Source organism: Pelobates fuscus, chromosome 6, assembly GCF_036172605.1.
Source record: "Pelobates fuscus isolate aPelFus1 chromosome 6, aPelFus1.pri, whole genome shotgun sequence".
NCBI lineage: Eukaryota > Metazoa > Chordata > Amphibia > Anura > Pelobatidae > Pelobates > Pelobates fuscus.
The window spans coordinates 294,849,991-294,877,793 of NC_086322.1; the positions used below are offsets into that span (position 1 = coordinate 294,849,991).

Consider the following 27,803-nt stretch of genomic DNA (forward strand, 5'->3'; position numbering starts at 1 on the left):
ACTAGGGTGCATAAACAAAGCAATTTTTTTATTTTTTTATTTTTAAACTCCTAAATGGAGAATTAAGCAGTGACACTGCAGGGCCATTATCTATACACCAAAATTGCTTCATTAAAGGGACACTGTAGGCACCCAGACCACTTCAGCTAATTGAAGTGGTCTGGGTGCTGTCCCTTTTGCACTTAGTGCTGCAATGTAAACATTGCAGTTACAGAGAACTGCAATGTTTACATTGCAAGTCTGTCTGTTTGCATGAGGAGTAATCTGTATATTAAGAGGTCAAACAGAAGCTAGTGCTACTTAGAATAGCTCATTTTAAATACTGTACTTGGTGATCATCCCAATGCTCTGCTACAGTACTTTGCAATTTTTAGGGAACATGAGGGAGGGGGCAGATTTAGTTAAAATGTTGATTTAAACCTTACTGTGTTGGATATTTCAGCATGGTTACTGCCCCCCCCCCCTGCAAAGACCGTATCACACTGTCAAATTACCTCTGAAACCACTCTAAGGAAGTGTCATAACAAGTTTATAAGAGTGCATGCTGTTCTTGTACACCACATGCAGTAGAGTTGCACAATCTGCTGGCTAAGAGTTTTTTTTTTTTGCCCTCACTGTAGTTGCAGGTTTTCTCTCTCTCAAGGAGATTTATAGCGTTATTAACTAAAGTGAAAATTTTGTTCCGAACAGAAGCATAGCTGACGTAGAATGTCTGGTTTGGCTATTTTGAAATTTACTTAGAATTCTAACTAGTGAATAATCCTGATATTTTAGGATGACTAAGGAGGGAGGGGCAGGGCGTGATGCCTTTATTTACTATATTAATGGTCAATATTGGGGTATATGCAGTGTCTGTCAGCAGGTGTGACCATTTTAGACTGACTGAGATACAGCTGTGATCTATAAATTCAAACACTCATAACATACATAAATGATTAATGATCAATCAGAGGTGTGTAAAAATAGCTTTAATAAAATTATTCAAAAATATATAGTAAAAATTTTACAAAAATCGTTACAACATTCAAAAACAACAAACCTTTTGGTAACATACGTTCAAAATCCTCCATACTACTGCACTGCAATTTAAAATCTATTTAAGGCTCGTGGTGGGTTATGTACAAGTTTCACACAGAACCCAGCTATGTTCTAAAACTTCTTTGGGAGAGTCTCGGACCTTCTTGCAACCATAACCACCTCGGGTTGCAGTTCTCATATTTTTTGTAGTGTTCTTTTAGCAATATGATGCTTACATAAAATGAATCAGATTCTCTCCCCACACCGCATTAGCTAGTAAGGGTAGGAGTGCCGATGTGGTGAATAAAAGGTGCCAATACACACTGGGAAGCTAATCAGGTGCGACGTACAGATGGTTCTTCACCATCAGACAGAGAAGAAACCTAGAATTATAAGTGCTGTACAGTCCAATACCAGTGCTACTAGTGAGGGTAAACATAATGGGTGTTCTGTGCAGTGTAAAGAGAATGCAGCACAAACTGGCAGTTGTTGCACAGCTCTGCACTCAGCATGGCAAAGAGGGTCCAATGGGCTCCACAGGGGTGTGTGCATTATACACACAATGTTCATTTGGTGGTAGTGGTACACCAAGTAGGTAGGACCACTTGTGGCACTTTAGCAGTGATAATGCTGGCCCTGTTATTCTCTGCCAGTTGCAAGAGCTGAATGGATTGATTGTCCTCCTGGGATCATCTCAATGAATCGCCCCATACATGGAGCTCAAAGATTTTCTGCTGTCGCTGTCAGGTTCCAACTTATTGGATAAAACACTCAAGATTTTGTCGAATTTCTTGTACCTTTCGCTCTGATCCACATTGGCACCTTTATTGCCCCAAAACAACCTCAAGGAGAACTCGGTCTGAAAGGCTTCCCTGAGCTCCGGGTGGGGTTGGAAACCTGCCAGATGCAATAGGTTTAAAAAATAATTAGAAAAAAAAAAAGGTTACCTGTGCTCTCTCCCAAATCTAGATATATATTTAAACAAATGGAGGTTATTTAGTTACTCCAATGGCCATTGGAGGGAATGCCTGTGCCACATCAAGGCAAACCGCTTAGGTGGGTCCTACACTAACCGTTCACCTTTCTTCTTTGAACTTCTGGCAAAGATATCTCTAATGAGACAGAGAAGTGTATTTCTTATATACACTCTTGCATATTTATTAACCTCCTAATAAGGAACACATGGGATGGGCGACAGCATTGTAACATAGCTGTGTGATACAAAAAGTGAATACTAATACAAAAAAAAAAAAGGTCCTGCGCTCAAACTCCCATCACTCCTGGGCGGCAGCAACGACCATAGTACACATCAGCCCCAATACACACTAAAAAGAAGAGAAAAAAAAGTGCAGGTAACTTTTTTCTTTTTACTGTATGTATTGGGGCTGATGTGTACTATGGTCGTTGCCGCCGCCCAGGAGTGATGGGAGTTTGAGCGCAGGATTTTTTTTTTTTTTTTTACATTTACTTGAATGTAAATCCTTCCCCAAGTGTAAGTTATTGATCCACCATCTGTATTCTTCCTAGCTCATACTACGCATTTCTATCCAAAATCAATCTGCTAATCTGCTTCTCAATCCATCAACCTCCCCTCCCCCCGCCTGCCTAGTCTATATTTTATTTTGGAGTATTGCACAATTTACTTCTCCGGTCAGTGTCCGGCATTAAAGGGCCACTATGGTCACCAGAACAACTACAGCTTATTGAATTTGTTCTGGTGAGTAGAATCATTACCTTCAGGCTTTTTACTGGCCACTCCTCAGATGGCTGTTAGAGATCCTTTCTGGGTCATGGCTGCCTAAAATGCATCCAAACATTCAGTATCTCCTCCCTCTGCATGCAGACACTGAACTTTCCTCATAGAGATTCATTGATTCAATTCATCTTTATGAGGAGATGCTGATTGGCCAGGGCTGTGTTTGAGTCATGCTGGCTCTGCCTCCTTGTCAGTCTCAGCCAATCCTATGGGGAAGCATTGTGATTGGATCAGGCTACCACTTCTAATGATGTCGGCAGACTGCTTGTTTTTTTGAGGCAAACAGCATGCAGATCTACAGCTTCTGGCTTGAATACAGTAAGATGTTGCTATATTTATGGAGGCACGAGGGGCCTGGGGGGGGGGGGGGGTAGGTGGTGGTTTTAACACTATAAGGTCAGGAATACATGTTTGTGTTCCTGACCCTATAGTGATCCTTTAATATCACCATACCACCCAGCTGTCCAGGATCTGGTTGGGATATTCCTGATTTGGGATCCCTGCCCGGCAGGCCTGGGTTTTTCATCTAAAAGCCAGGGCCGGCGCGTCCATAAGGGCGCACGGGCTCAGGGGGCGCAAGATTTCAGTGACCGGCAGGAGGGAAGCTCTCCCTCCTGCCGGGCCACAATCTCGGCCCCCGGTGCGGCGTGCGGCTGTGCTGTAATCAGGCGCGGCAAGGGAGCTCTAACCTCGCTGCTCCCTCGTGCGCTGTCTGCTGATGCCGCGGGAGCCGGAATATGACGTCATATTCCGGCTCCCGCGGTATCAGCAGACAGCGCGCGAGGGGCAGAGCAGCGACGTTAGAGTTCCCTCGCCGCGTCTGATCTCAGCACAGCCGCACGCCGCCCAGCAGCCCCACTGGACCCCAGGGAAGGATTCATCATCCACACCAGCTCTCCAGGTAGGGAGTGAGTGTATGTGTCTGTCTGTGTGAGTGAGTGTGTGTGTGTGTGAGTGTGTGTGAGTGTCTGTGAGTGTCTGTGTATGTGTGTGTGTATGTGTATGTATGTGTGTGTGTGTGTCTGTGTGTGTGTGTCTGTGAGTGATAGAGTGTGTGTCTGAGTGACATTGTGTGTGTGTCTGTGAGTGACCGTGTGTGTCTGTGAGTGAGTGTGTGTGTCTGTGAGTGACAGAGTGTGCGTCTGTGACAGAGTGTGCGTCTGTGAGTGACAGCGTGTGTGTGAGTGCGTCTGTGTGTGTGCATGTGAGTATGAGTGTGTCTGTCAGTGTATGAGTGTGTGTCTGTCAAATCAGTGAGAGTATGTTTGTCATTGAGTCTGTGTGTGACTATCAGTGTGTCTGTCAGTGACGTCTGTGTGTTTGTCATTGAGTGTGTGACTTTCAGTGTGTACAGAGTGTAGCGGATCGGAGCGTGGTACAGGAGCTTCTGTTTCCTGTACCTGGCCAGACTGACAGGAGGTGCTCACAGAGAGAGCACTCCCTGTCAGTTCGGCCGGGTACAGAAAACTGAAGCTCCTGTACCGCGCTCCGCTCCGCTACACTCTGTACACACTGACACACCAGGAAGGGGAGTGTGACCACTAAAGGGGTGTGGGGTGCACCAAGGGACAGGGAGGGAATGGGAGAGAAACACCAAGAGACAGGGAAAAGAGGGGCGAGGGGAGAAGAACACTAAGGGACAGGGAAGGGACCCTTAATGGTTAGGGGAGGGGAGAGGGGCTGGTTAAGAGGCACATAGGTGAAGATGTTTTTTTGGGGGGATGGGGGGGGGGGGCGGGGCGGAAAAATGCATCTTCGCCTATGTACCTAAAAATGCAAGCACCGGCCCTGCTAAAAGCAAAGCACATGCATGAATCTCGTCCATGCTCTTGGACAATAAATCCAGCACAATTATTAGTCTTTAAAACCTGGCTTGACGTAGTTGTTATGGTACAAGGAGGCTCTAGGTGCAGATCCTCAGAATTTCGTAACATCATTTTCAAACGGTTTCATGAAAACCTAGGGTTGCCTCAGTTCCCATTAACCTACCTTCTCTGACTCTTATAATGAGGAAGTTTGACATTTGTACGATTTAGCCAGATGCAGCTGAACTGAATTGTAGATCTCTAAGAGAGTGTCCTCAAATGCATTAATGGTGGTTCAGAGTGCACAACGAGGATATAAACTAATCTGTAGTGGTTATGGAGATTGGCATGTTCCTTTTTAGAAACTTGCGTCTCCATTTCATTGCAGACCCTTATTACCCCCCGAGATTTACTTTGCTTTCTTCTGTTAACCCCTTCCAGTTCCTGACATAATTACCTTTCAGCTTCATTTCGGCATTGTTCTTGTGGAGGTCTGCATTAGCAGCGAAGGATCGCGCAGCCTGCAGGAGACAGAGCAATCGTCCGCAGCTCTCCTCCACAGGCCCCCCCCAGTCTTCCTCGCCTTCCATGGCCTTGAGCACCGGCAAGATGTGGGGAACTACAATATGATTTGCGGGGGGTAGGTTTCTGCCTGTGTGACAATGAGAGATGCAAGGTTAGGGATGGAAGAGACCAGACACAGCAGAGACTTTTTAAGAAGTGGAAATAAAATGGGTTGGGGGGGTGGGGAGGGGGGCTAATATACAGGTATAAATAAGGTCAGAATTCAAATATGTTGTAGAGTATAAAGTCAGGTTAGAAGATGCAGAACTAACCCTCATCCAAATCTCTCAGCGATGGTTTCAGCTGCTTTTGGAATGAAATCGCGCTTTCCGTGTGCGTCTGGCGCAACATCTGCCATGTCTGTTCCAGTCGTGTCACCTGTGAGAATAGTAGGGGCGTAAGTCTTAGTACACAGACAAAAAAATAATAAGCATATTATCTATACCCTCTACCTTTTCCTCTAAACCAGGGGTGGCCAAAAGGTGGACCCTCTAGCTGCTAGCCAATAATCATGAGGTTTGTAGTCATATCACAGCAAAGGGCCTACGTTTTGGCTAATCATCTTTTAAACTATAGATTTCTATGACACCCGCCCATTTTTTAGAAGAGGGCACGAATTAAAAAAAAACAAAAAACGGGGAAATACATAAAAATGGTGCAGTTGTGCTTTATGTGTTAAAACAAATACCACCAGTGAAAAAGTAAACACTATGAAACCAGTGAGAACACATCTACAGATAAACACTGCTGTGATTTCACGAAAACAGGAATTTTTTTTCATCTGTCCATTTGACTTAAATTTTGCATATTAATGAGTCAACAGTACCACGACTCACTGTTTAGTAGATAAGCCCCCAAGTGCATGTTATTTAAAAATTACAAATCTTTACGTGGTTTCCATTTAGCGGACAGTTCTCATTTCTGATTGGCCTGTGTCTCTTACCTGGGGTAGTGTCAACGCCTTCATCACAGCAGAGAACGCAAATAGATCCCCTGCAACATCTCGCAGTTCTGTCGCAAGCTGAATAATGCGATGGAGAGTGTGCGCTCGTTCCGTCACTGCTCCAGTGCAGCCCAGGATATCCACTGCTACACCCAGACAGAGCAGGTGATGCCTGGGGGAGGACATGGCGTACATTAAATATATTCAGGAAAATTTTACTGTCAGGGTTATGTACTAAAAATGTGAATTATGCAATATAAATATCTTCAAGATACTTGTTTTTCTAAAATAAAGTTAAATGATTATAATTAAGGTACTTGTTTTAGAACAACACGGTTATTTATATATTGACAATAAAAAAAACATATTTATTTTAGTTGACAGTATGCATTTATTATTTTATTATTTATATAGCGCCAGCAAATTCCGTAGCGCTGTACAATGGGTGGACTAACAGACACGTAATTGTTACCAGACAACTTGGACGCACAGGAACAGAGGGGTTGAGGGCAGTGGCGTCGCTAGGGGGGGTCAGAGGGGGCCATGGCCCCCCCATCATCATGCTGGGCCCCCCCTTGGGCCCCCCCAAATGCCAGCAACCTGCTGGCCATGTTCTTCAATTCTATTCCCTCGGACTGTAACAGTGTGTGACAGACCGAGGGAGGGAATGCAGGACAGTCTGACCAGAGGAGCTGGGTGCTGGGAGCTGGGTGCTGGGAGCTGGGAGCTGGGTGCTGGGTGGTGGGAGCTGGGTGGTGGGAGCTGGGTGGTGGGAGCTGGGAGCTGGGTGCTGGGAGCTGGGTGCTGGGAGCTGGGAGCTGGGTGCTGGGAGCTGGGTGCTGGGTGCTGGGTGCTGCTGGGTGCTGGGTGCTGGGAGCTGTTTGTGCAGAGATGCTGGGGCCGGAGAGAGCACTGACAGGCAAGGCCCCGCCCCCAAACAAAGCCCCACCTCCCGCACATAAGCCCCACCCGCGCCGTAAAGCAGCAGACCTTGCTGCTCCTGGAAAGGCTAGAACAGGGGTAGGCAACCTATGGCACTAGTGCCATGCACGGCACTCGAGGTGTCTTTGCACGGCACTCAAGGCTGCTAGAGCCAAACAGTCTGGTACCTGGCCGGCCTGGTCCCCACTGGAACCTAGGGAAGCCACCCACACTGCTAGATATACACAGAAATAACCCTCCCCTCATACAAATAGTACGAACAGCCCACACACAAACATACACACAATCCCCACAAACGCAACACCACTAACAATCCACATACATGCACACAACTCCACATGCAGCCTCTCACATGCAATACCCCAAACAGCCCCCACACACTACCACACTGCAATACCACAAACAGCCCCCACACACTACCAAACACACAATGTGACATATCCATCCACACACAATTCCAAAAGCAGCCCTCATACACAGCCCACATTCACAGCCCACATTCATATGTATCATACACGATACCATAAACTACTAATGCACATATACAATATAAAAGCTCATATACGCACAAATACAACGATACAAAGCAATTACAGTAAATATAACACAAGCAGAATACGGCAGCATATACACCTCAATTTAAAAAAATAGTATCCGCACGCTACGGGACATCACAATCCTATATCGGAACAGTGCTGCTAAAAGGTTGCCTACCCCTGGGCTAGAAGATGGTTGACCCCCAGCAACAGGCTCCAGTGACAGGTAGGCTTCATGTGTGTGTGTGTATGGACTCAGCAGTCTGTGTGTGTGTGTGTGTGTATGGACTCAGCAGTCTGTGTGTGTGTGTCTGTGTGTGTGTATGGACTCAGCAGTCTGTGTGTGTGTGTGTCTGGACTCAGCAGTCTGTGTGTCTGTGTGTGTATGGACTCAGCAGTCTGTGTGTGTGTGTGTGTGTCTGGACTCAGCAGTCTGTGTGTGTGTGTCTGTGTGTGTGTATGGACTCAGCAGTCTATCAATAATTAAAATTCCTGTGAGTTGTTGTGTAGGAAGGGCCCCAGTGCATTGCTTTGCCCGGGGGCCCTTAACGCTGTTAAAATGGTACTGCTTGTGTGTGTCAGTGAGCTTCTATTTAGTGAGCATGTGTGTGTCAGTGATCTTGTCTTTAGTGAGCTTGTGTGTGTCCCTGAACTTCTTTGTAGTGAGCCTTCTGTTTATACAAGTGAGTTTGTCTGTAGTAAGCTTGTGTGTGAGTCAGAGAGTTTTGTCTGTCAGTAAGCCTATTTGCGCATGTCAGTGAGCTTACTGTACTATATATATATATATTGACTTGTAGGAATGGCATACATTTTTTTCCAGGGCTGATTTGGATTCCCAGGGATTCCCAGTTTGGCTCTGCCAGCGAGTGCACTTACCGCTGAATCATCTGTGTGAGCTGCCGCACACTTTAGCCCTGTTACACGCGTCTGTGAGCTGCTGTTAACAGGTACTAGTAGTCTAGAGATTGGGACATGGGGTATATGCTCAGCTATCTGTATAATACAGATCTGTGTGTATATAATATCCCAGGATAGTCAGTGCTTCCTGTATAGTGCTGCTCTCTGTCTTGGGATATTATACACAACAGACCTGTATTATACAGAGAGCAGCACTATACAGCTTATCCTCCACCAGGGATTATTAAAAAAAACACAACACATTGTGTCGGGGGCGGGGCTTAACATGTGGCGGGGGCGGGGTCAAACTGCGGCGAGGGCGGGGTTAAATGTGCCCTCCTACTTTTGGCCCTCCATGTGCCCCCCCTAAAAATGAATCCTAGAGACGCCACTGGTTGAGGGCCCTGCTCAATGAGCTTACATGCTAGAGGGAGTGGGGTATAGTGACACAAATGGTAAAAGTAGGGGTAACAAAGTAGGTTACTAGAAAAGTATTCACTGAGGGCTTAGTAGGCAACATGTCCTTAAAATATTAAAAAGTTTAGAGGTACTGACCTCTCCAGAAGGTCCCGTCTGAACTGCTGTCCATATGGTAATGTTATCAGCTCCAGTCCAGACTGCACCCCCATAATCCTCTGTTGTTCGGGAGAAACACGCCAAATCCGAATCGCCTGTGAATGACAACGCAGGTGATGGTGTTAAGCAATGAGGGTTATGTGGGCATGCAATGGGCAGACATGGCGAGAGACCTAGTGTTTATACCTGGCAGTCTTCCTGTAGGATGTGCAGGGCACACTCTCGGCAGTCTTGATGACTGACAATCTCCTTCAATTTCCTCAAAGCAATAGGCTCTAGAGGTTTGTTTTCCGGGGACAGCAGAAGAGACTGAAATTGTTGGGGCTGGTAAGAAGATGTGTTTTGTATCTGTGGCCTGACAAATCCACCTTCTTCATCATGAGTGTTGGATGAAGGGCTTACTGTTGTGGACGATGGGCTTACAGTTGTGGAAGAAGGGCTTAAAGTTGTGGATGAAGGGCTTACAGTTGTTGACGAAGGACTTACAGGTTTGGATGAAGGGCTTACAGTTGTGCTTGAATGGCTTGGTCTAGAATTGTCCACTTGAGTTTGACAGATGTCCATGGGGCTGTTGCCATCTAAGAAGCCAAAAGTAGTCTCCGTAGCACGAGCACGGGTTCTCCATCTTTCCTCCACCTTCAGAGTGTCCACATATTTCCTGTGGTTTACTGGGGCCCTAGGAACCAGTTCACAATATGTGTCAGTAGCCTCGGTAGTTTCTGGGAGCAGTATAGAAGGAGCTCGTATGGGTTTTGGGGGTGCCTTGGAGTGTAGCTGACTGTCTGATCCACGTAATGCACTGTTCCCATCAAGGTCCAATGTTTGGGCTGGAACGGCCTTCGCACGTAAGACAGGGTCACTTCCCGTGCGGAACATGGGTGAGAGAGGAGCTGGGTTCTGCTCCTGTGTGGTCACTGAGACTTCACCCGTGACAGCTGGAAAAAAAGTAACATAACCTTATAGGCAGGAAAAAATGGGTACAGACATCAAACAAAGACAAAGGGATTGGACACAGACAGTAAACTTGGAGCCATGTTCAAAATTAGAAGGTAAAATAACGGAAATAAGAAGAAACAAATAATTTGATAGAAATATAACAGGTGATGAAAGGACATTCTAAAGATGAACTTACTGGAGAAGAGGTTGCTGTCAGACTGGGCACTTTGTAGTGGACGTTCCTTCAAGATGTCTAAGTTCCCTGGTTGACTCCCAAATCTATCTTTATTTCTGGTAGACACAAAAGCAAGTCAATTGCATTATGGATCACAAATCAGGAATATAGAAATTAGAACGGAATAGACACATAAACCTTTAGTTAGTTTAAATAAATAGTGTATTTACATCCTACTGGGATGATCCAAGTCACCTTTAGATAGACTATTACCACTTCCCCCTACTTCTAAAATGTGTTTTAAAAAGGGCCTTTAGAGTGGTCATGTGCCATATGGGCTGCTCAAAAGTGTACATAGCTATTGCTACATTGCATCCACTGGTGGTCCCTTAGACGTGTGCCTAGTCCACCTTCTAGGACATCTGATCCTAGTTGAAACAATATAGTTCTGATCTAAAGACCTGTGAAACCACTGTGGGCTCTAGGAGAAAGTGCATAGTGAGTGATATAGGGGTCTGTTGTGGTTAACGGGGTTAAGATAGGTTCTCACCGGAGTAGGTTGCTGTCAGTCAAGCGTAAGCTTTTTCTGCGGTCTTTATTCACAGTCTGTATATTATGCCTTTCTTGGATGGCTCGGAGAGGAAGAGTCCTGTTGACCGGACACACGATGACTGCTCTTGAGGACACAGAAACCATCTTTTTGTCCCCCACATATGAGCGAACTAATGCTGGGATGTTATCAAACTGATCCTGCTCTAGCTGGTAGAGAGTCCGTGTGTGGCCACGTTTTGGGCGAAGGGTTACAGCAATTATCTTGAAATGTAGGACCTGTCCAGAGCAGGCGCAGCTCAAGACGTAGTCTCCCAGAGATGAGAGAGAGTCACGAATTAGGAAGTCACCATCCTCATGAAGCAACCGCTCAGCCTCCTGTGGGTGACAAGGACAATCAAATGCAAGAACAGAGAGTATTAGAGAGAAAGGTAGTGGCTAGGCATTGGCAAGTAATGGACACACTGTTGTATAAATTGGGCGTAGGATTGGTAAGATGCATGGGTTAGTGCTTATTCCTAATATGAGGATGGTCAGTCCACAGTGTGAGGCCTATTGTGAGGGTTGTGTAGTGGTCAGTCCACAGTGTGAGGTCTATAGTGAGGGTTGTGTAGTGGTCAGAACACAGTGACAGGTCCATAGTGAGGGTTCTATAGTGATGAGGCTCCGGTTGGGTGTACAGCAGCGGTTTATAAAACAAGCAGTCACAAAGCAAAAGCACCATTTAATTGAATTGGCTAATGACTATATCATTGACCTAGACCATCTACAGTCCTAGATGACCGGATTGAGAAGGGTCACTGTTCAGAGAATGGCAGCCATGGATCAGTAAAATGGATAGTGGGTTATGCTGCTATTATCTTACCTGTCGTGGAAGAGGCCCATGATACCATGCGTGGCTCCTAAGGTCCTCACCGCTCAGCTTCAGCTCTTCCTCCAACTCCTTCTTTAGGGTCTCACTGGGAGACGGCATTTCGGAGTCTATTATGAGACACGATCACCAAATAAATATGAATGTCCCAGGGTATAGAAAACCGTTTGGGGAATATCTACTGGAAGAGCTACAAAATCATAATTAAAGGAGGAAACCGGTGGAGAGATTACGAGATGGAATGTTGAAAATCAGAATGAGAAGCAACAGTTATAACAACAGATGTTATACAATGTGGTGGAGATAGGTGTATATATAGAGGTAAATGCAACGGAAGAATGGGACAACAGGGTACGTGGAGAATTCCTATGTATATCGATGCGAGTAGTCCTATAGAGTAGTCCTATAGAAAGCTATTGGAGCAATATGATTGGTTATGTTGCTTCCTGGTTTGGTGAAAGTTGACTGCAAAAGCTGGATTTGCCGCAAATACATTGTCTATATAATGTATTAAGACTGAGATAAAGGCAAACCATCACTTTCCTAGTAGTTAAACAGTCAATAAAACATTGAAAAACTTTTTTTTCATTCAATGCATATAATCTTTCAATGTAGGGTAATAACTGCTTGATCCAAGGATAAATCTGACTGCCATTCTGGGGTCAAGAAGGAATTTTTTTCCTAGCTTGTTGCAAAATTGTGCTTCAAGCTGGGTTTTTTTTTTGCCTTCTTTTGGATCAACAGCAAAAAACAAATGTGAGGAAGGCTGAACTTGATGGACGCAAGTCTCTTTTCAACTATGTAACTATGTAACTATGTAACTATGTAATATCCATTTTCTTTCACCTTGATATTAAAGATTTAGCAAATGACATCACAGTTCAGTTCAGTCAGGGCATGTCAGGGCATGCAATGCAAATGATGAAGAGAAATAACATTTTGTAATACACAGAAAGGTTACTGTACAGACTTTAAACGTAATGAAATAGATTTAAAAATAAATGTATTTAAAAATCCATTCATTGGGGGGGGCGGAGCCGATTGAGCAACGGAGTGGCCCCACTTTCTCGGAGCTCCGTCTCTGACTTTTCAAAATCGAAGATATATGGTGGAAATCGTGCCTACAACCTCCCCACACACCACCCAAACACGGGCTAATAGACCATGGGCAGAAAATCTAAGAAGGCAAAAGCCGAAAAAAGCCCCCACGGAAGGGACATTGGTGAGATGCTTCGGCTTTCACAACAGGCCGCGTGGCCCAAAATGGCGCAGCATGACGACCTTTCCTCATATTCCTCGGAGGATTTCGCTGCCGACACCCTGGAGGGTGCATCCTACAGGCCACCTACAGACACTAGACAAGCACCTCCGAAACCCGGGGACCCGGTCACTGCCGAGCAACTCAAAACCATGCTGGCGGAACTCCGCAAAGACTTGGCGGCTGACATGGCCCATTATCGAAAGGCCGTCGAAGGAGCCACGATCAAAATTACCCAGCTAGAGGCCAGCTCAAGCTCCCAAGACACAAGGCTACAGGCACTCGAACAAACCATCACAGGCCTGGTCAAATGGCAAAACGCCACTAACAACAGGCTCGACACCATGGAGGACCAGCGAAGGCGGTGCAACCTAAAGCTGAGGGGGGTGCCGGAGTCTGTAGGCCTAGATGATTTACCTCACTACGTAAGGCGCCTGTTGGAGGTACTACTACCACCGAAGCGGGTAAAATCAATAAAACTCGACGGCATGTTTCGGCTGCCGAAATCACCCAGGGCACCGACAGCAGCGACGGCAGACCTCATCCTGCGGTTCCAGACACTGGCTGACAAGAGCACGCTTGCGACTGCATTGCGGGGCAAAACCCCCCTAAAGTTCGAAGGGGCATCGCTGACGGCGTTCCCAGATCTGACCAGGGCCACGATAGCCTGGCGAAAAGACCTCCAACCCCTCTTGCAGCATTTACGTGCTAAGGACATACCGTACAAATGGGGCACCCCTCGTGCTGTATCCTTCACCCTCAATGGGACCGTATACAAGGCGCAAGACAAGCTGGAGCTGGAAACCCATCTACAAGCAACAGGTATCGTACAAGCAGCACCGCCACCCAGACGGAGCTTAGCCCACTTGAACCCCGACACTATTCAGGACTTTACCCCGCGGAACCCTCCCAGGGCCTCTCCAGGTGGATCCCCCACTTGAAAAACCACCAGCGAATCAACCTACAGGGACTTTCCCACACTTTTCATTCCACCACCCACGTAGACGGACCGTCTCACACAGTCAGAGACTAAAAAAAAAAAATCAGCGGAACCACTACCTGCTGTTAATGTTTCTTTATAATGTTTTTTCTTATGTTTTCTATAATGGTTCCCCTTATTACCTCCTTAGACACTTCGTTTATTTCATTTGTGTTTTATGCAATGCCCATACATACATAGCGACCCGACGAAGCCACCACTGCATAGCCGCAGCATCTAGTGGCTAACGCACCTGGAATGGGCAAACTGCCACACTCATACTATGAATACCCAGATAGAGTTGCAGAAGCCCGTCCAGCAACGTTACAACATAACCCGCAGTGCACTATGACACCCCTAATCCCCCCCCCCCCCTAGCCGAAACACTACAAACCACTCAGAAAACGACAACTTCATACAAGGCGAAGGGGTAGCCCTATGGGGCAGTTAAATAATTAGACAGTAACACCGGACACACCTCACCCCCACCAAGGGCATTACAGTTACCAACACAGACCTTCTCCTCTAGAGATAACCTTATATTATAAAACAGTGCTATGTTATGACAACCACCTATGTTTTAATTGTTTGACATGCTGAATATGAGCCGTTGTGGCCATGAATGTATCTATGTTACTTTAATGCACGCAAAAATAAAGAATTTAAAAAAAAAAAAAAAAATCCATTCATTGCAGGGCTAAAGTCCAAACATAACTGATAATAATGATTTAAGAGGAGCACAGTTCAGAACGTTTTACAACAGTAGCAAAAGTCAAGGTTCCGCTATTCCCCTTACACTCCAGAAGAGGGAGCCCCAGACCAGTCAATATAAGGAGTTCTGTCAGTGTTATTTACTATGACTAGGGGGTGAATTGTCAAGAATGCAGAATACATTTCAAATATTAGTTGAACTGAAAGCACAGCTGACTTTAAGAATTTTTCAAATTCAGCTATTTTGATCTAAAATTTTAAACTCACTTTTAAATCCTGACATTTCGTACATTCGTGAATATCCCTGTCTTCAATTACAGTTATTTCTATAGAGCCAACATATGCTGTACTAGCGCTGTACCATAGATAAACAAGACAAACAATTAATCATGATAATACTCTACACGGATTGAGGATGACAGTGAGGGGTGTATTTGCTTGGCTGCCTATTGCCAAAGCCACTGATGCGCTCACATAAGAATACAATAATCTGAGTTAATTTCATGCTGCCCCCAGAAGCAGGTTATTAAAGCTCAAACTCAGATCAGAGACACAGATCAGGACTGCCCTGCCAAATCTGGGACTCTTAGCAGGTATGGTACACTAAATGCTGAGATAGAAGCCAAACATACATTTCTAACAACCTAATAGCATTACGCGGGATTTAATTTGTGATTATTAAGCAAACTTCCCTCAAATTCTTGGCATTCAGTCTTAGCAACAAGTAGATTTGCAAAAATGCTGCTCACCCCCTATACTCCTTTGCTGAAAGACTAATAGGTTAAAGCAATTAAGTTTCTTAAAATTGTATCTCTTTGATCCCCAAATCAGCGATTATTTTTGTATCATATAATCATCTAACATGGGTGTATACGGTCAATCTTCTTGTACAACGCTGCTAAACATGTTGGTGCCTAATGCATCATAAAAATACATTTGTACAAGTAATATATTTTGATTTTAAATTGTAGTGATCAGGGCTCTCCTTCACAACTCCAGTCTGCCTGTTTCATTCTCCCACGTATGTATACATTCAACCTCTTGTACTGCGCTACACAATCTGTTGGCGCTTTATAAATCTGTACCAATAATAGCTCATTGACTGCTATCAACAAGGAGCGTTAAGAATCATAACATCAGGGGCCAAGCAAAGGAATGTGTCAGATAGGATTAATACAAGGCTTAAGGTCCTTGGCAACAGTGGGTGGACTGGCCATGCCAAGGGTCACCGTACGCTACATAGTGCCAAACTTCTTCGCCACGTAGAACGTGACAATCAAATGAAGGCAATGGCCACCAATCTCTCAGGGTATACTATTAAAATGGGATTTGCCAGAAATTCAAAATAAAAATTTTAAATGAAACTAGCCCGAGAGGAAGAATTCTACGAGTTTGCTATTTTTCTAGCTCGGCTCTAATAGTCTTTCAAGATTTGAAATTTACTTTTAGTTCCTGACAAGTAACCCCGACTGCCTTTTCCAACCTGTTGTAAAGCTCAGCACTCCGTCCCATTGCAAATGCAGGGAAACGTTGTATCTGCCTGCGGGACATTAGTACATACCGTGGGTTGGTGGGTGCAGTCCCGTGGTTTCAGTCTCGTTTCATTGTCATTCAGTTAATGATTGCACAGCCAGCCTCATCGAGCGGAAATCACACCCCGGACACGTCAGACACACCAATGGTACAGGGTATGGCCAGCAGCACACACAGCGCTGAGCAAACAAGCCTAGGCACACAGCAAAGAATTTCAGCACCGGAGACACATTCTTGCAAGATCTTATGCATGCGAAGGCATGTTCGCCTCCCCCCCGCATGCAACCTGCAAGCTGCAGTGACAGCTCCCCTATCAGAATGGCCACTCCGTCCCCCGCAAAAAGTCCTTTTACCCCAACAGTGTAAATAACCGTCACTACAGGTGAATTAAACAGCGACGTCCATGGAGAGGAACAGAGCTGGAGTCTCTACATATTTGTGGTTAAATTGGATTTGGTTACGTTAGAGATAAGAGTATTTTGGAATGTACTATAAAATCAACAACTGCATTTTGTATTCATTTTTTTTATTTTTTATGTTTAACTCAAAAATACTGGCACACCCTCGTAACTGTCCAGAATTATTCTATGATTTATCGGTTATGCACTCAGGCACATTACTGGGAGTATTATTACTGTGGGGCTCTGTGATACACTCAGACACATTACTGGGAGTATTATTACTGTGGAGCTCTGTGATACACTCAGACACATTACTGGGAGTATTATTGCTGTGGGGCTCTGTGATACACTCAGACACATTACTGGGAGTATTATTACTGTGGAGCTCTGTTATACACTCAGAACTTTACTGGGAGTATTATTACTGTGGAGCTCTGTTATACACTCAGACACAGTACTGGGAGTATTATTACTGTGGAGCTCTGTTATACACTCAGACACAGTACTGGGAGTATTATTGCTGTGGAGCTCTGTTATATACTCAGACACTTTACTGGGAGTATTATTAGTGTGGAGCTCTGTTATACACTCAGACACATTACTGGGAGTATTATTGCTGTGGAGCTCTGTTATACACTCAGACACATTACTGGGAGTATTATTACTGTGGAGCTCTGTTATACACTCAGACACAGTACTGGGAGTATTATTGCTGTGGAGCTCTGTTATATACTCAGACACTTTACTGGGAGTATTATTAGTGTGGAGCTCTGTTATACACTCAGACACATTACTGGGAGTATTATTGCTGTGGAGCTCTGTTATACACTCAGAACTTTACTGGGAGTATTATTACTGTGGAGCTCTGTTATACACTCAGACACAGTACTGGGAGTATTATTACTGTGGAGCTCTGTTATACACTCAGACACAGTACTGGGAGTATTATTGCTGTGGAGCTCTGTTATACACTCAGACACATTACTGGGAGTATTATTGCTGTGGAGCTCTGTTATACACTCAGACACATTACTGGGAGTATTATTGATGTGGAGCTCTGTTATACACTCAGTCACATTACTGGGAGTATTATTGCTGTGGAGCTCTGTTATACACTCAGACACATTACTGGGAGTATTATTGCTGTGGAGCTCTGTTATACGCTCAGACACATTGCTAGGAGTATTATTGCTGTGGAGCTCTGTTATACACTCAGATACATTACTGGGAGTATTATTGCTGAGGAGCTCTGTTATACACTCAGACACATTACTGGGAGTATTATTGTTATGGAGCTCTGTGATACACTCAGACACATTACTGGGAGTATTATTGCTGTGGAGCTCTGTGATACACTCAGACACATTACTGGGAGTATTATTGCTGTGGAGCTCTGTGATACACTCAGACACATTACTGGGAGTATTATTGCTGTGGAGCTCTGTTATACACTTAGTCACATTACTGGGAGTATTATTGATGTGGAGCTCTGTTATACACTCAGACACATTGCTGGGAGTATTATTGCTGTGGAGCTCTGTTATACACTCAGACACATTACTGGGAGTATTATTGCTGTGGAGCTCTGTTATACACTCAGATATATTGCTGGGAGTATCGTTGCTGTGGAGCTCTGTTATACACTCAGACACATTGCTGGGAGTATTATTGCTGTGGAGCTCTGTTATACACTCAGATACATTACTGGGAGTATTATTGCTGAGCAGAGGCGGCTCTCTAATTAGGCGGTTTAGGCGGCCGCCTAAGGCCTCGCGCTGGCTGGGGCCTCGCGGCCGCCTAAACCGCCTGTGGGCAGAGTGTGTCAGGTCCTCGGTCAGTGACCGAGGACCTGACACCAGGAGGGGGCCCGGCGGCTTGCCCGGTATGCCGCCGGGTGCGAGGCCCCTCCTGGCTGCCCGGCCAGCCACCGCAGACACTGGTCTGCAGCTCCGCAGTGAGCAGAGCTGCAGACCATGTGTCTCGCGAGAACCGGCCAATCAGAGCGTTGCCGCGGGTTACCACGGCAACGCTCTGATTCACTCGCGAGATTACATGGTCTGCAGCTCAGCGGAGCTGCAGACCGGAAGCAGTGGCCACCGGACCACCAGGGAGCCCACTGGACCACCAGGGAAATTAAGGTAGGTTCAGCCTCACCCTGCCCCCAGCCTCACTACCCCCACACCACCCTCAGCCTCAGCCCCACTACCCCCCCACCTCCCTCAGCCTCACTACCCCCCACACCCCCCTCAGCCTCACCCCCCACCACCCTCAGCCCCACTACCCCCACACCACCCTCAGCCTCACCCCCCTCAGCCCCACTACCCCCACACCACCCTCAGCCTCACCCCCACCTCCCTCAGCCTCACTACCCCCCACAGCCTCACTACGCCCCCCACTACCCTCAGCCTCAATACCCCTCACACCACCCTCAGCCTCACTACCCCCACACCACCCTCAGCCTCACTACCCCAACCACCCTCAGCCTCACTACCCCAACCACCCTCAGCCTCACCCCCACTACCCTCAGCCTCACTACCCCCCACCTCCCTCAGCCTCACTACCCCCCACACCCCCCTCAGCCTCACCCCCCACCACCCTCAGCCCCACTACCCCCCACACCACCCTCAGCCTCACCCCCCACCACCCTCAGCCCCACTACCCCCACACCACCCTCAGCCTCACCACCCTCCTCAGCCTCACCCCCACCACCCTCATCCTCACCACCACCCCCACCACACCACCCCACCACCCTCAGCCTCACCACCACCCCCAGCATCACCCTCAACATCACCCCCCCACCACCCTCAACATCACCCCCACCACCCTCAACATCACCCCCACCACCCTCAGCCTCACCACCCTCAGCCTCACCCTCACCACCACCCCACCACCCTCAGCCTCACCACCCTCAGCCTCACCATAACCCACCACCCTCAGCCTCAATACCCCCCACCACCCTCAGCCTCACTACCCCCCACCACCCTCACTACCCCCCCACCACCCTCAGCCCCACTACCCCCCCACCACCCTCAGCCCCACACCACCCTCAGCATCACCACCCCCAATCACCCTCAGCCTCACTACCCCCCACACCACCCTCAGCATCACCACCCCCCACCACCCTCAGCCTCACCACCCCCCACCCTTAGCCTCACCCCACCACCACCCTCAACATCACCCTCAACATCACCTCTGCCTCACCACCACCCTCAGCCTCACCGCCCCCCCACCCTCAACATCACCCCCACCCCCTCAGCCTCACCACCCCCCTTAGCCTCACCACCCCACCACCCTCAGCATCACCCCCACCACTCTCAGCACCACCCCCAGCATCACCCCCACCACCCTCAGCATCACCCTCAACATCACCCCCACCACCCTCAGCCTCACCACCCTCCTCAGCCTCACCCCCACCACCCTCATCCTCACCACCACCCCCACCACACCACCCCACCACCCTCAGCCTCACCACCACCCCCAGCATCACCCTCAACATCACCCCCCCACCACCCTCAACATCACCCCCACCACCCTCAACATCACCCCCACCACCCTCAGCCTCACCACCCTCAGCCTCACCCTCACCACCACCCCACCACCCTCAGCCTCACCACCCTCAGCCTCACCATACCCCACCACCCTCAGCCTCACCATACCCCACCACCCTCAGCCTCAATACCCCCCACCACCCTCAGCCTCACTACCCCCCACCACCCTCACTACCCCCCCACCACCCTCAGCCCCACTACCCCCCCCACCACCCTCAGCCCCACACCACCCTCAGCATCACCACCCCCAATCACCCTCAGCCTCACTACCCCCCACACCACCCTCAGCATCACCACCCCCCACCACCCTCAGCCTCACCACCCCCCACCCTTAGCCTCACCCCACCACCACCCTCAACATCACCCTCAACATCACCTCTGCCTCACCACCACCCTCAGCCTCACCGCCCCCCCACCCTCAACATCACCCCCACCCCCTCAGCCTCACCACCCCACCACCCTCAGCATCACCCCCACCACTCTCAGCACCACCCCCAGCATCACCCCCACCACCCTCAGCATCACCCTCAACATCACCCCCACCACCCTCAGCCTCACCACCCTCCTCAGCCTCACCCCCACCACCCTCATCCTCACCACCACCCCCACCACACCACCCCACCACCCTCAGCCTCAGCCTCACCACCACCCCCAGCATCACCCTCAACATCACCCCCCCACCACCCTCAACATCACCCCCACCACCCTCAACATCACCCCCACCACCCTCAGCCTCACCACCCTCAGCCTCACCCTCACCACCACCCCACCACCCTCAGCCTCACCACCCTCAGCCTCACCATACCCCACCACCCTCAGCCTCAATACCCCCCCACCACCCTCAGCCTCACTACCCCCCACCACCCTCACTACCCCCCCACCACCCTCAGCCTCACTACCCCCCACACCACCCTCAGCATCACCACCCCCCACACCACCCTCAGCCTCACCACCCCCACACCACCCTCAGCATCACCACCCCCCACCCTTAGCCTCACCCCACCACCACCCTTAGCCTCACCCCACCACCACCCTCAACATCACCCCCACCACCCTCAACATCACCCCCACCACCCTCTGCCTCACCACCACCCTCAGCCTCACCGCCCCCCCACCCTCAACATCACCCCCACCCCCTCAGCCTCACCACCCCCTCAGCCTCACCACCCCCCTCAGCCTCACCACCCCACCACCCTCAGCATCACCCCCACCACTCTCAGCACCACCCCCAGCATCACCCCCACCACCCTCAGCACCACCCCCAGCATCACCCCCACCACCCTCAGCCTCACCACCACCCCCAGCATCACCCCCACCACCCTCAGCCTCACCACCCTCATCCTCACCACCACCCCCACCACCCTCAGCCTCACCACCCCACCACCCTCAGCCTCACCACCCCACCACCCTCAGCCTCACCACCCCACCACCCTCTGCCTCACCATCCCCCACCACCCTCAGCCTCACCACCCCCACCACCCTCAGCATCTACCCCCCTCAGCATCTACCCCCCTCAGCATCTACCCCCCTCAGCATCTACCCCCCTCACCATCTACCCCCCCTCACCATCTACCCCCCCTCACCATCTACCCCCCCTCACCATCTACCCCCCCTCACCATCTACCCCCCTCACCATCTACCCCCCCTCACCATCTACCCCCCCTCACCATCTACCCCCCCTCACCATCTACCCCCCCTCACCATCTACCCCCCCTCACCATCTACCCCCCCTCACCATCAACTCCCCCTCCTTCTCACATTACCCCCCCTTCTCACATTATCCCCCCTTCTCACATTACCATCACCCCTCTCACATCACCCCCCACACCATCACCTCCCTGTCACCCTCACCCGCCTCTCCTTCTCACCATCACCCCCCCATACACACAACACACTTCAAGCAGCTACCCCATACACATAGGGTCTCAGACAAAAACATACATTCACACACAAGGATACTCTGTCAGACACTCTCAGGCACATACACTGACACTTTTTTGTTAGTGGGGCCTCATGTTTGAGTTTCGCCTAAGGCCTCATAAAGTCTAGAGCCGCCTCTGTTGCTGAGGAGCTCTGTTATACACTCAGACACATTACTGGGGGTATTATTGTTGTGGAGCTCTGTTATACACTCAGACACATTACTGGGAGTATTATTGCTGCGGAGCTCCGTTATACACTCAGATACATTACTGGGAGTATTATTGCTGTGGAGCTCTGTTATACACTCAGACACATTACTGGGAGTATTATTGCTGTGGAGCTCTGTTATACACTCAGACACATTACTGGGAGTATTATTGCTGTGGAGCTCTGGTATACACTCAGAACTTTACTGGGAGTATTATTACTGTGGAGCTCTGTTATACACTCAGACACATTACTGGGAGTATTATTACTGTGGAGCTCTGTTATACACTCAGACACATTACGGGGAGTATTATTGCTGTGGAGCTCTGTTATACACTCAGACACATTACGGGGAGTATTATTGATGTGGAGCTCTGTTATACACTCAGTCACATTACTGGGAGTATTATTGCTGTGGAGCTCTGTTATACACTCAGAACTTTACTGGGAGTATTATTACTGTGGAGCTCTGTTATACACTCAGACACATTACTGGGAGTATTATTACTGTGGAGCTCTGTTATACACTCAGACACATTACGGGGAGTATTATTGCTGTGGAGCTCTGTTATACACTCAGACACATTACGGGGAGTATTATTGATGTGGAGCTCTGTTATACACTCAGTCACATTACTGGGAGTATTATTGCTGTGGAGCTCTGTTATACACTCAGACACATTACAGGGAGTATTATTGCTGTGGAGCTCTGTTATACGCTCAGACACATTACTGGGAGTATTATTGCTGTGGAGCTCTGTTATACACTCAGACACATTACTGGGAGTATTATTACTGTGGAGCGCTGTGATACACTCAGATAACATTACTGGGAGTATTATTGCTGTGGAGCTCTGTTATACACTCAGACACATTACTGGGAGTATTATTGCTGTGGAGCTCTGTTATAAGCTCAGACACATTACTGGGAGTATTATTGCTGTGGAGCTCTGTTATACGCTCAGGCACATTACTGGGAGTATTACTCCCCTTCTAACCCCGCCCAGCCTTTCTGTGACTGTCCAATCACCGACTTCCCAATGCAGCTCAATGAGAAGTCTTTGCAAGGCAGGTGCTCTGGGCAATTGCTCCCTCTTGAGTTTAGCTGCACTGAGCTAACCAAACCAGGAAGTAAAAGGCCTGGGTGTCTGATTGACAGCCACGGGGGTGTAACAAGGTTCATTTATAAAAGTGCAAATTTCTATTTAAATCTGCACTGTTTGTAAAACAGCAAGCTAAACCACTTTAACCCCTTAAGGACCAAACTTCTGGAATAAAAGGGAATCACAACATGTCACACATGTCATGTGTCCTTAAGGGGTTAAGGGGCTGGAGTGTCTGATTATAAAGCAGGAAGACCACAGCTGAATATTTCCCATAATTCCCTGCAGCAGGAAGGTCATGTGACATAGCACACCCAGGTTTCTGATAGAGAATTCATACGGTGATACGAAAAATTAGCCTGAATAACATGGCTTTTAACTTGCATGAGAGTACGTAGTTTAGTTGTTTTTTTCTTTTTTGTGACTAAAACTACTGCAGTGAAATCCATGGGAGACCAGGACTGGCTAAGAAATCTCGGCTGTTATATATATGTTTATTTTTTGTTACATGGCAGTGGATGGGAATCAAATCCCGCCTGTAGTGTCCGTTTGTAGTTTTTTGAAATTTGTTTCTCAATTTACTGTTTAACGAATAAACTCCTTTACATGTCTTAGCTTTGAAAGGTTAATAATATGTTAGAATGGGTGAAGGCAGGACATGGGGAGGTTTCGTATAATTAGTCATTCTTGGTCATTCTTGGACAAAGTTCTAAACCCCGAACAACTAGCAGGAAGATTCCATTAGTTTCTATATTAACTGTTTCATTTTGTCCGGGAATACACAACCCCCTCTGTGTGTGTCCAGAGCGCCAGTACGGCACCAAAAGGAATGTTATCTTTATTTGGCCATTTTATGGCACCAACATATTCAGCAGCGCTGTACAACACCACGTATATAGGACTATCAGCTCAATATAAAAGTCAGAAAGTATTGGAAAGGGTGTGTGTGGCCTGACCGTCGATGTAGGTAGACGCTCAGGTAAAGAGCTTCGTCGCTGAAGCCTGCAAAAAAAAGCACTTTTGGGTGCCCAAAAATATATACTTAGAGAAATACTCGCCTAATATACTTTTTTTTTTTGAACCGTGAGCCTGTGCAGCCTTCATCAGATAACCCTCTGCCTTTCATATTGGTATTTCGCCACTCATTGACATTTGCATAGGCATGGCTTGCTCCTAGCTTGCTCCTTACTCTTTGCTTGCCTCTAACTTGCTACACTCGCTATGCTCTGTCTTTTATTTTATTTTGCTCTTTGCCATCCATACCTAATTATATTACACCTCCCTGAGCGCTAACTCACCACCTATGAAATCCTCCCGCAAGGGGTAAAAGCCCAGGGGTAGCGTACTCCTCACTATGTTCCAGCCTGGAGGAGGAAATATTTGAGCGAGATCCACGGACGTACATGAAGACGCCGCAAAGCCAATGGTCGCAAATACCGGGTATAGTCCCTCTAGTAGCTGCTTCTGCAATTGATGTCCCAGGGCTGGAAGGAATACAATGTATCTTGGCATAAATGAAGGAGGACAGAATGTTCCTTGCTGGGGAAATAGAGAGGAACGCTTGGGAGATTAGGATGGAGATTCAGGCAATTGGAACTCGGACTTCTACTCTAGAGGTGAGGGTAGAGGCTGCGGCCAAAGCACACAATGCTGTTTTGTTACAGAGCTCTGAATCGGGTACAAGGCTAGATGCTTTGGAAGTGGCCTTTGAGGACCTTATATATCGGTCCAGACGCAATATATCAAAATTAGAGGCATACCTGAAACAAGAGATAAGGGTCCCGTGCAGAATATGGTCTTAGAGATTTTCAAACCCCTATTACCAGATATACCTGACCCCAGGTGGGAAATTGATAGGGCACATTGTTTAGCAGGTGCACCACGTAGCAAGGATGAACGCCCTAGTGACATAATAGTAAGATGCCATTACCATAGCACTAATGATGCTATTGTGCGTAAATGCAGAGGGATGGAGGTTATATATAGGGAGAAGGCGCTTCAGATATTCCAAGATCTATCTCCCACTACTCTATTAAAGAGACGGCAATGGAAACCAATTACTGAACGTCTGCGACTCAGTCATTTTTCTTTTGCTTGGGGTCATCCCTTTAAATTACTTGCGTTCCACAATGACCAAACCAGAGCTTTATTACCATCGGGGGATCCAAGTAGATTCTTCCAGACAATGGGCCTGGATAACCCAGAGGGAGTACCACCTTTATTTCAACAATAGACCTTTCCACCCTCTCTACTTAGGGAATGGTACGAGACGAGGGAGAATTGAATTCACCATGAGATGCTTGGCTCTCACTTCTCCAACTCATTCATTCATTGCCTTGAGTTCAACAAATGAAAGGGAATAAAAGGGAAGAGGAAAGATTTAAGTGGAGGGGGGAGCATTCAGAAAGCCGTAGATACATTTATTTTCCAGGATAAACGTTGTAGAGTAGCTAGAAATCTTTTGTATAGACCTAGAGACAAAGGGGGACCAGGTCTCCCCAACCTACTTATCTATTACTACGCCGCCCAATTGGCACAAATTATTGGACGGCATTCATCTCAAGGGAAATATAGATGGGCAGACATGGAGACTGATTTGATGAATCCAGACTCACCGGCAATGTATATGTGGCTAGATAAGGTCTCAGGAACAGCCTTAAAACAAATCTGCCCATCAATGTTAAACTCCTTATATATTTAGGATAAACTTAAGTTAAAACATGGCCTAACTAACCTCCCCTCCTGTATGACACCAGTTTTTCGGAATAGGCAATTTTTTCCAGGAATGGAAGAGCACAATTTTCTAAACTTAAAATTAGGGGGAATTCATAGATATGCTGACCTTTGGTCAGAATGAAAGGTGGTTTTATTTGCTAGTTTATGGGCCAGAGCGGAGTTGAGGCCAGGAGATTTTTTTTCGCTACCTTCAGATTAGAGACTTTGCTTACTCTACTGAAGTGAAGATGGCAGTTCATTTCCCCATACTGATTTTGAAAAAGTTAGCAAAATAGGAAAGATAAAGGGAGGTCTTATTTCTGATTTTTACAACCAGTTAAGCGAGGAACCTGCAGTTTGGGGTTCATTAAATTATATATCTCATTGGGAGGCAGACCTAGGAAAATCTTTGGAACCTAATGAATGGATAGATATCTGGAAACTGCATCTAAAATATCGAAATGCGTGATCTCTCAAGAGCAGATATTTAAAATACTGTTTAACCCCTTAAGGACACATGTCGTGTGACATGTCATGATTCCCTTTTATTCCAGAAGTTTGGTCCTTAAGGGGTTAAATGGCACACAACCCCTGTCTTTTTGTATAAAATTGGTAAAAATCCGACCGATCTGTGTTGGCGGGGATGTGGTCAACAAGGGACATATTTTCATATGTGGTGGGAGTGCCCAAAAATTAAAAGCTTTTGGGAAGAAATAAAAAAAACTGGTGTCAACAATACTACAGGAAAATTTAGAACTAAACCCTTGGATATTTTTATTATCCAAATCAATAACTGGCCTACCCAGACATTCGAAGAAACTAGTATACCATATCACATTGGCAGCACGTAGATGTATAGCCGCCGGCTGGATAAAAACAGACCTACCATCTATGAGAGAGGTTGATTTAAAAATGAAAGAACATTGTATTATGGACGATTTACCCTGAAGAGTTAGACATTCCTACTCTACTTTTAGTAAAGTCTGAGACCCATGGAAGGCATCTATTAAAAGGAAAGACATGCTTAGATAGAGAGAGTTCTGGGGGTGTTTAATTTTATTCTAAATATAAAATATGCATTGTTGAATAACTAAACTCTGAAGTATTTGACTTAAGAATCAACGTTGTAGCTGTATGTAATGATTTATGTTACTGATTGTATACCGTGTTCACTTTTCAATGTTAAATAAAGAATTTAAAAAAAGAAGAAAGTTTTGAAACGTACTCAGGGATGGGAGACTGCAAACTACCTCTAATCAAGCTGACTAAGAATGATGGGAGTTGAATTTCTCCTGAGATAAAACAAGCAGTTTATCCGTGGATTTTTATTTGCCTGGGGCTCCTCTCCAGTGTGGACTCTCGGTATATATTATACAATCACAAGAGACAGTATTTGACGGTCTGTTTGCGGTGTTATACAGAGTTATTCGTTCAGCTCTGTGTACGAAGAATGACTTCTCACAGCTTTCTTTATCTAGAGGCAACGCCTAGCTTAGCACATTCCACAGCCAATTCTATGTATCTGTGGGCTGTTAGCCACTCCAGCCTTAGTAGCCCACTACGTAGCTACAATATCCCCCTAAACCTCCAAACCCAGGCCAGCGCCCTGCTCCTGATCTCCTGATCATTATTGTCCCCTTAATGTACCCAGCTCAGATACCTACCTTGTGACTGTTTAGGCTGGGGGGTGGTGGGCAGGAAACCGGTTCTTGGCTTAGAGGGACCCGGATCTTCCAGCTTTCTAACATCGCTTCATGGTTGTTGGGGTGTGGGAGCTTGTCAGCCTGTTCTCTTCCTGACGTCCTCTGACTGTGACACCAGGAATGCACTCAGCCAGTAGAGGCAGGGCCAGCTGCAG

At 47.2% G+C, this 27,803-nt stretch overlaps 1 protein-coding gene across 2 annotated transcripts; it reads right to left on the reverse strand.

Moving 5' to 3' along the window:
• Positions 1 to 1,024: 1,024 nt before the first annotated feature.
• On the reverse strand, positions 1,025 to 27,803 carry LOC134615115 (breast cancer anti-estrogen resistance protein 3 homolog). Of its 2 annotated transcripts, XM_063459532.1 has the most exons (11): positions 27,610 to 27,803; positions 16,077 to 16,241; positions 11,562 to 11,677; positions 10,698 to 11,074; positions 10,169 to 10,263; positions 9,223 to 9,971; positions 9,016 to 9,131; positions 6,086 to 6,257; positions 5,415 to 5,520; positions 5,036 to 5,230; positions 1,025 to 1,914 (listed from the first exon to the last, which is right to left on the reverse strand). In XM_063459532.1, exons 3-11 carry the CDS (start codon positions 11,667 to 11,669, stop codon positions 1,712 to 1,714), a joined length of 2,121 nt encoding a protein of 706 aa, XP_063315602.1. In that variant the 5' UTR covers positions 11,670 to 11,677; positions 16,077 to 16,241; positions 27,610 to 27,803; the 3' UTR covers positions 1,025 to 1,711. The 2 variants fall into 2 exon arrangements, with proteins under 2 accessions (XP_063315602.1, XP_063315603.1); XM_063459533.1 differs by lacking the exon at positions 16,077 to 16,241.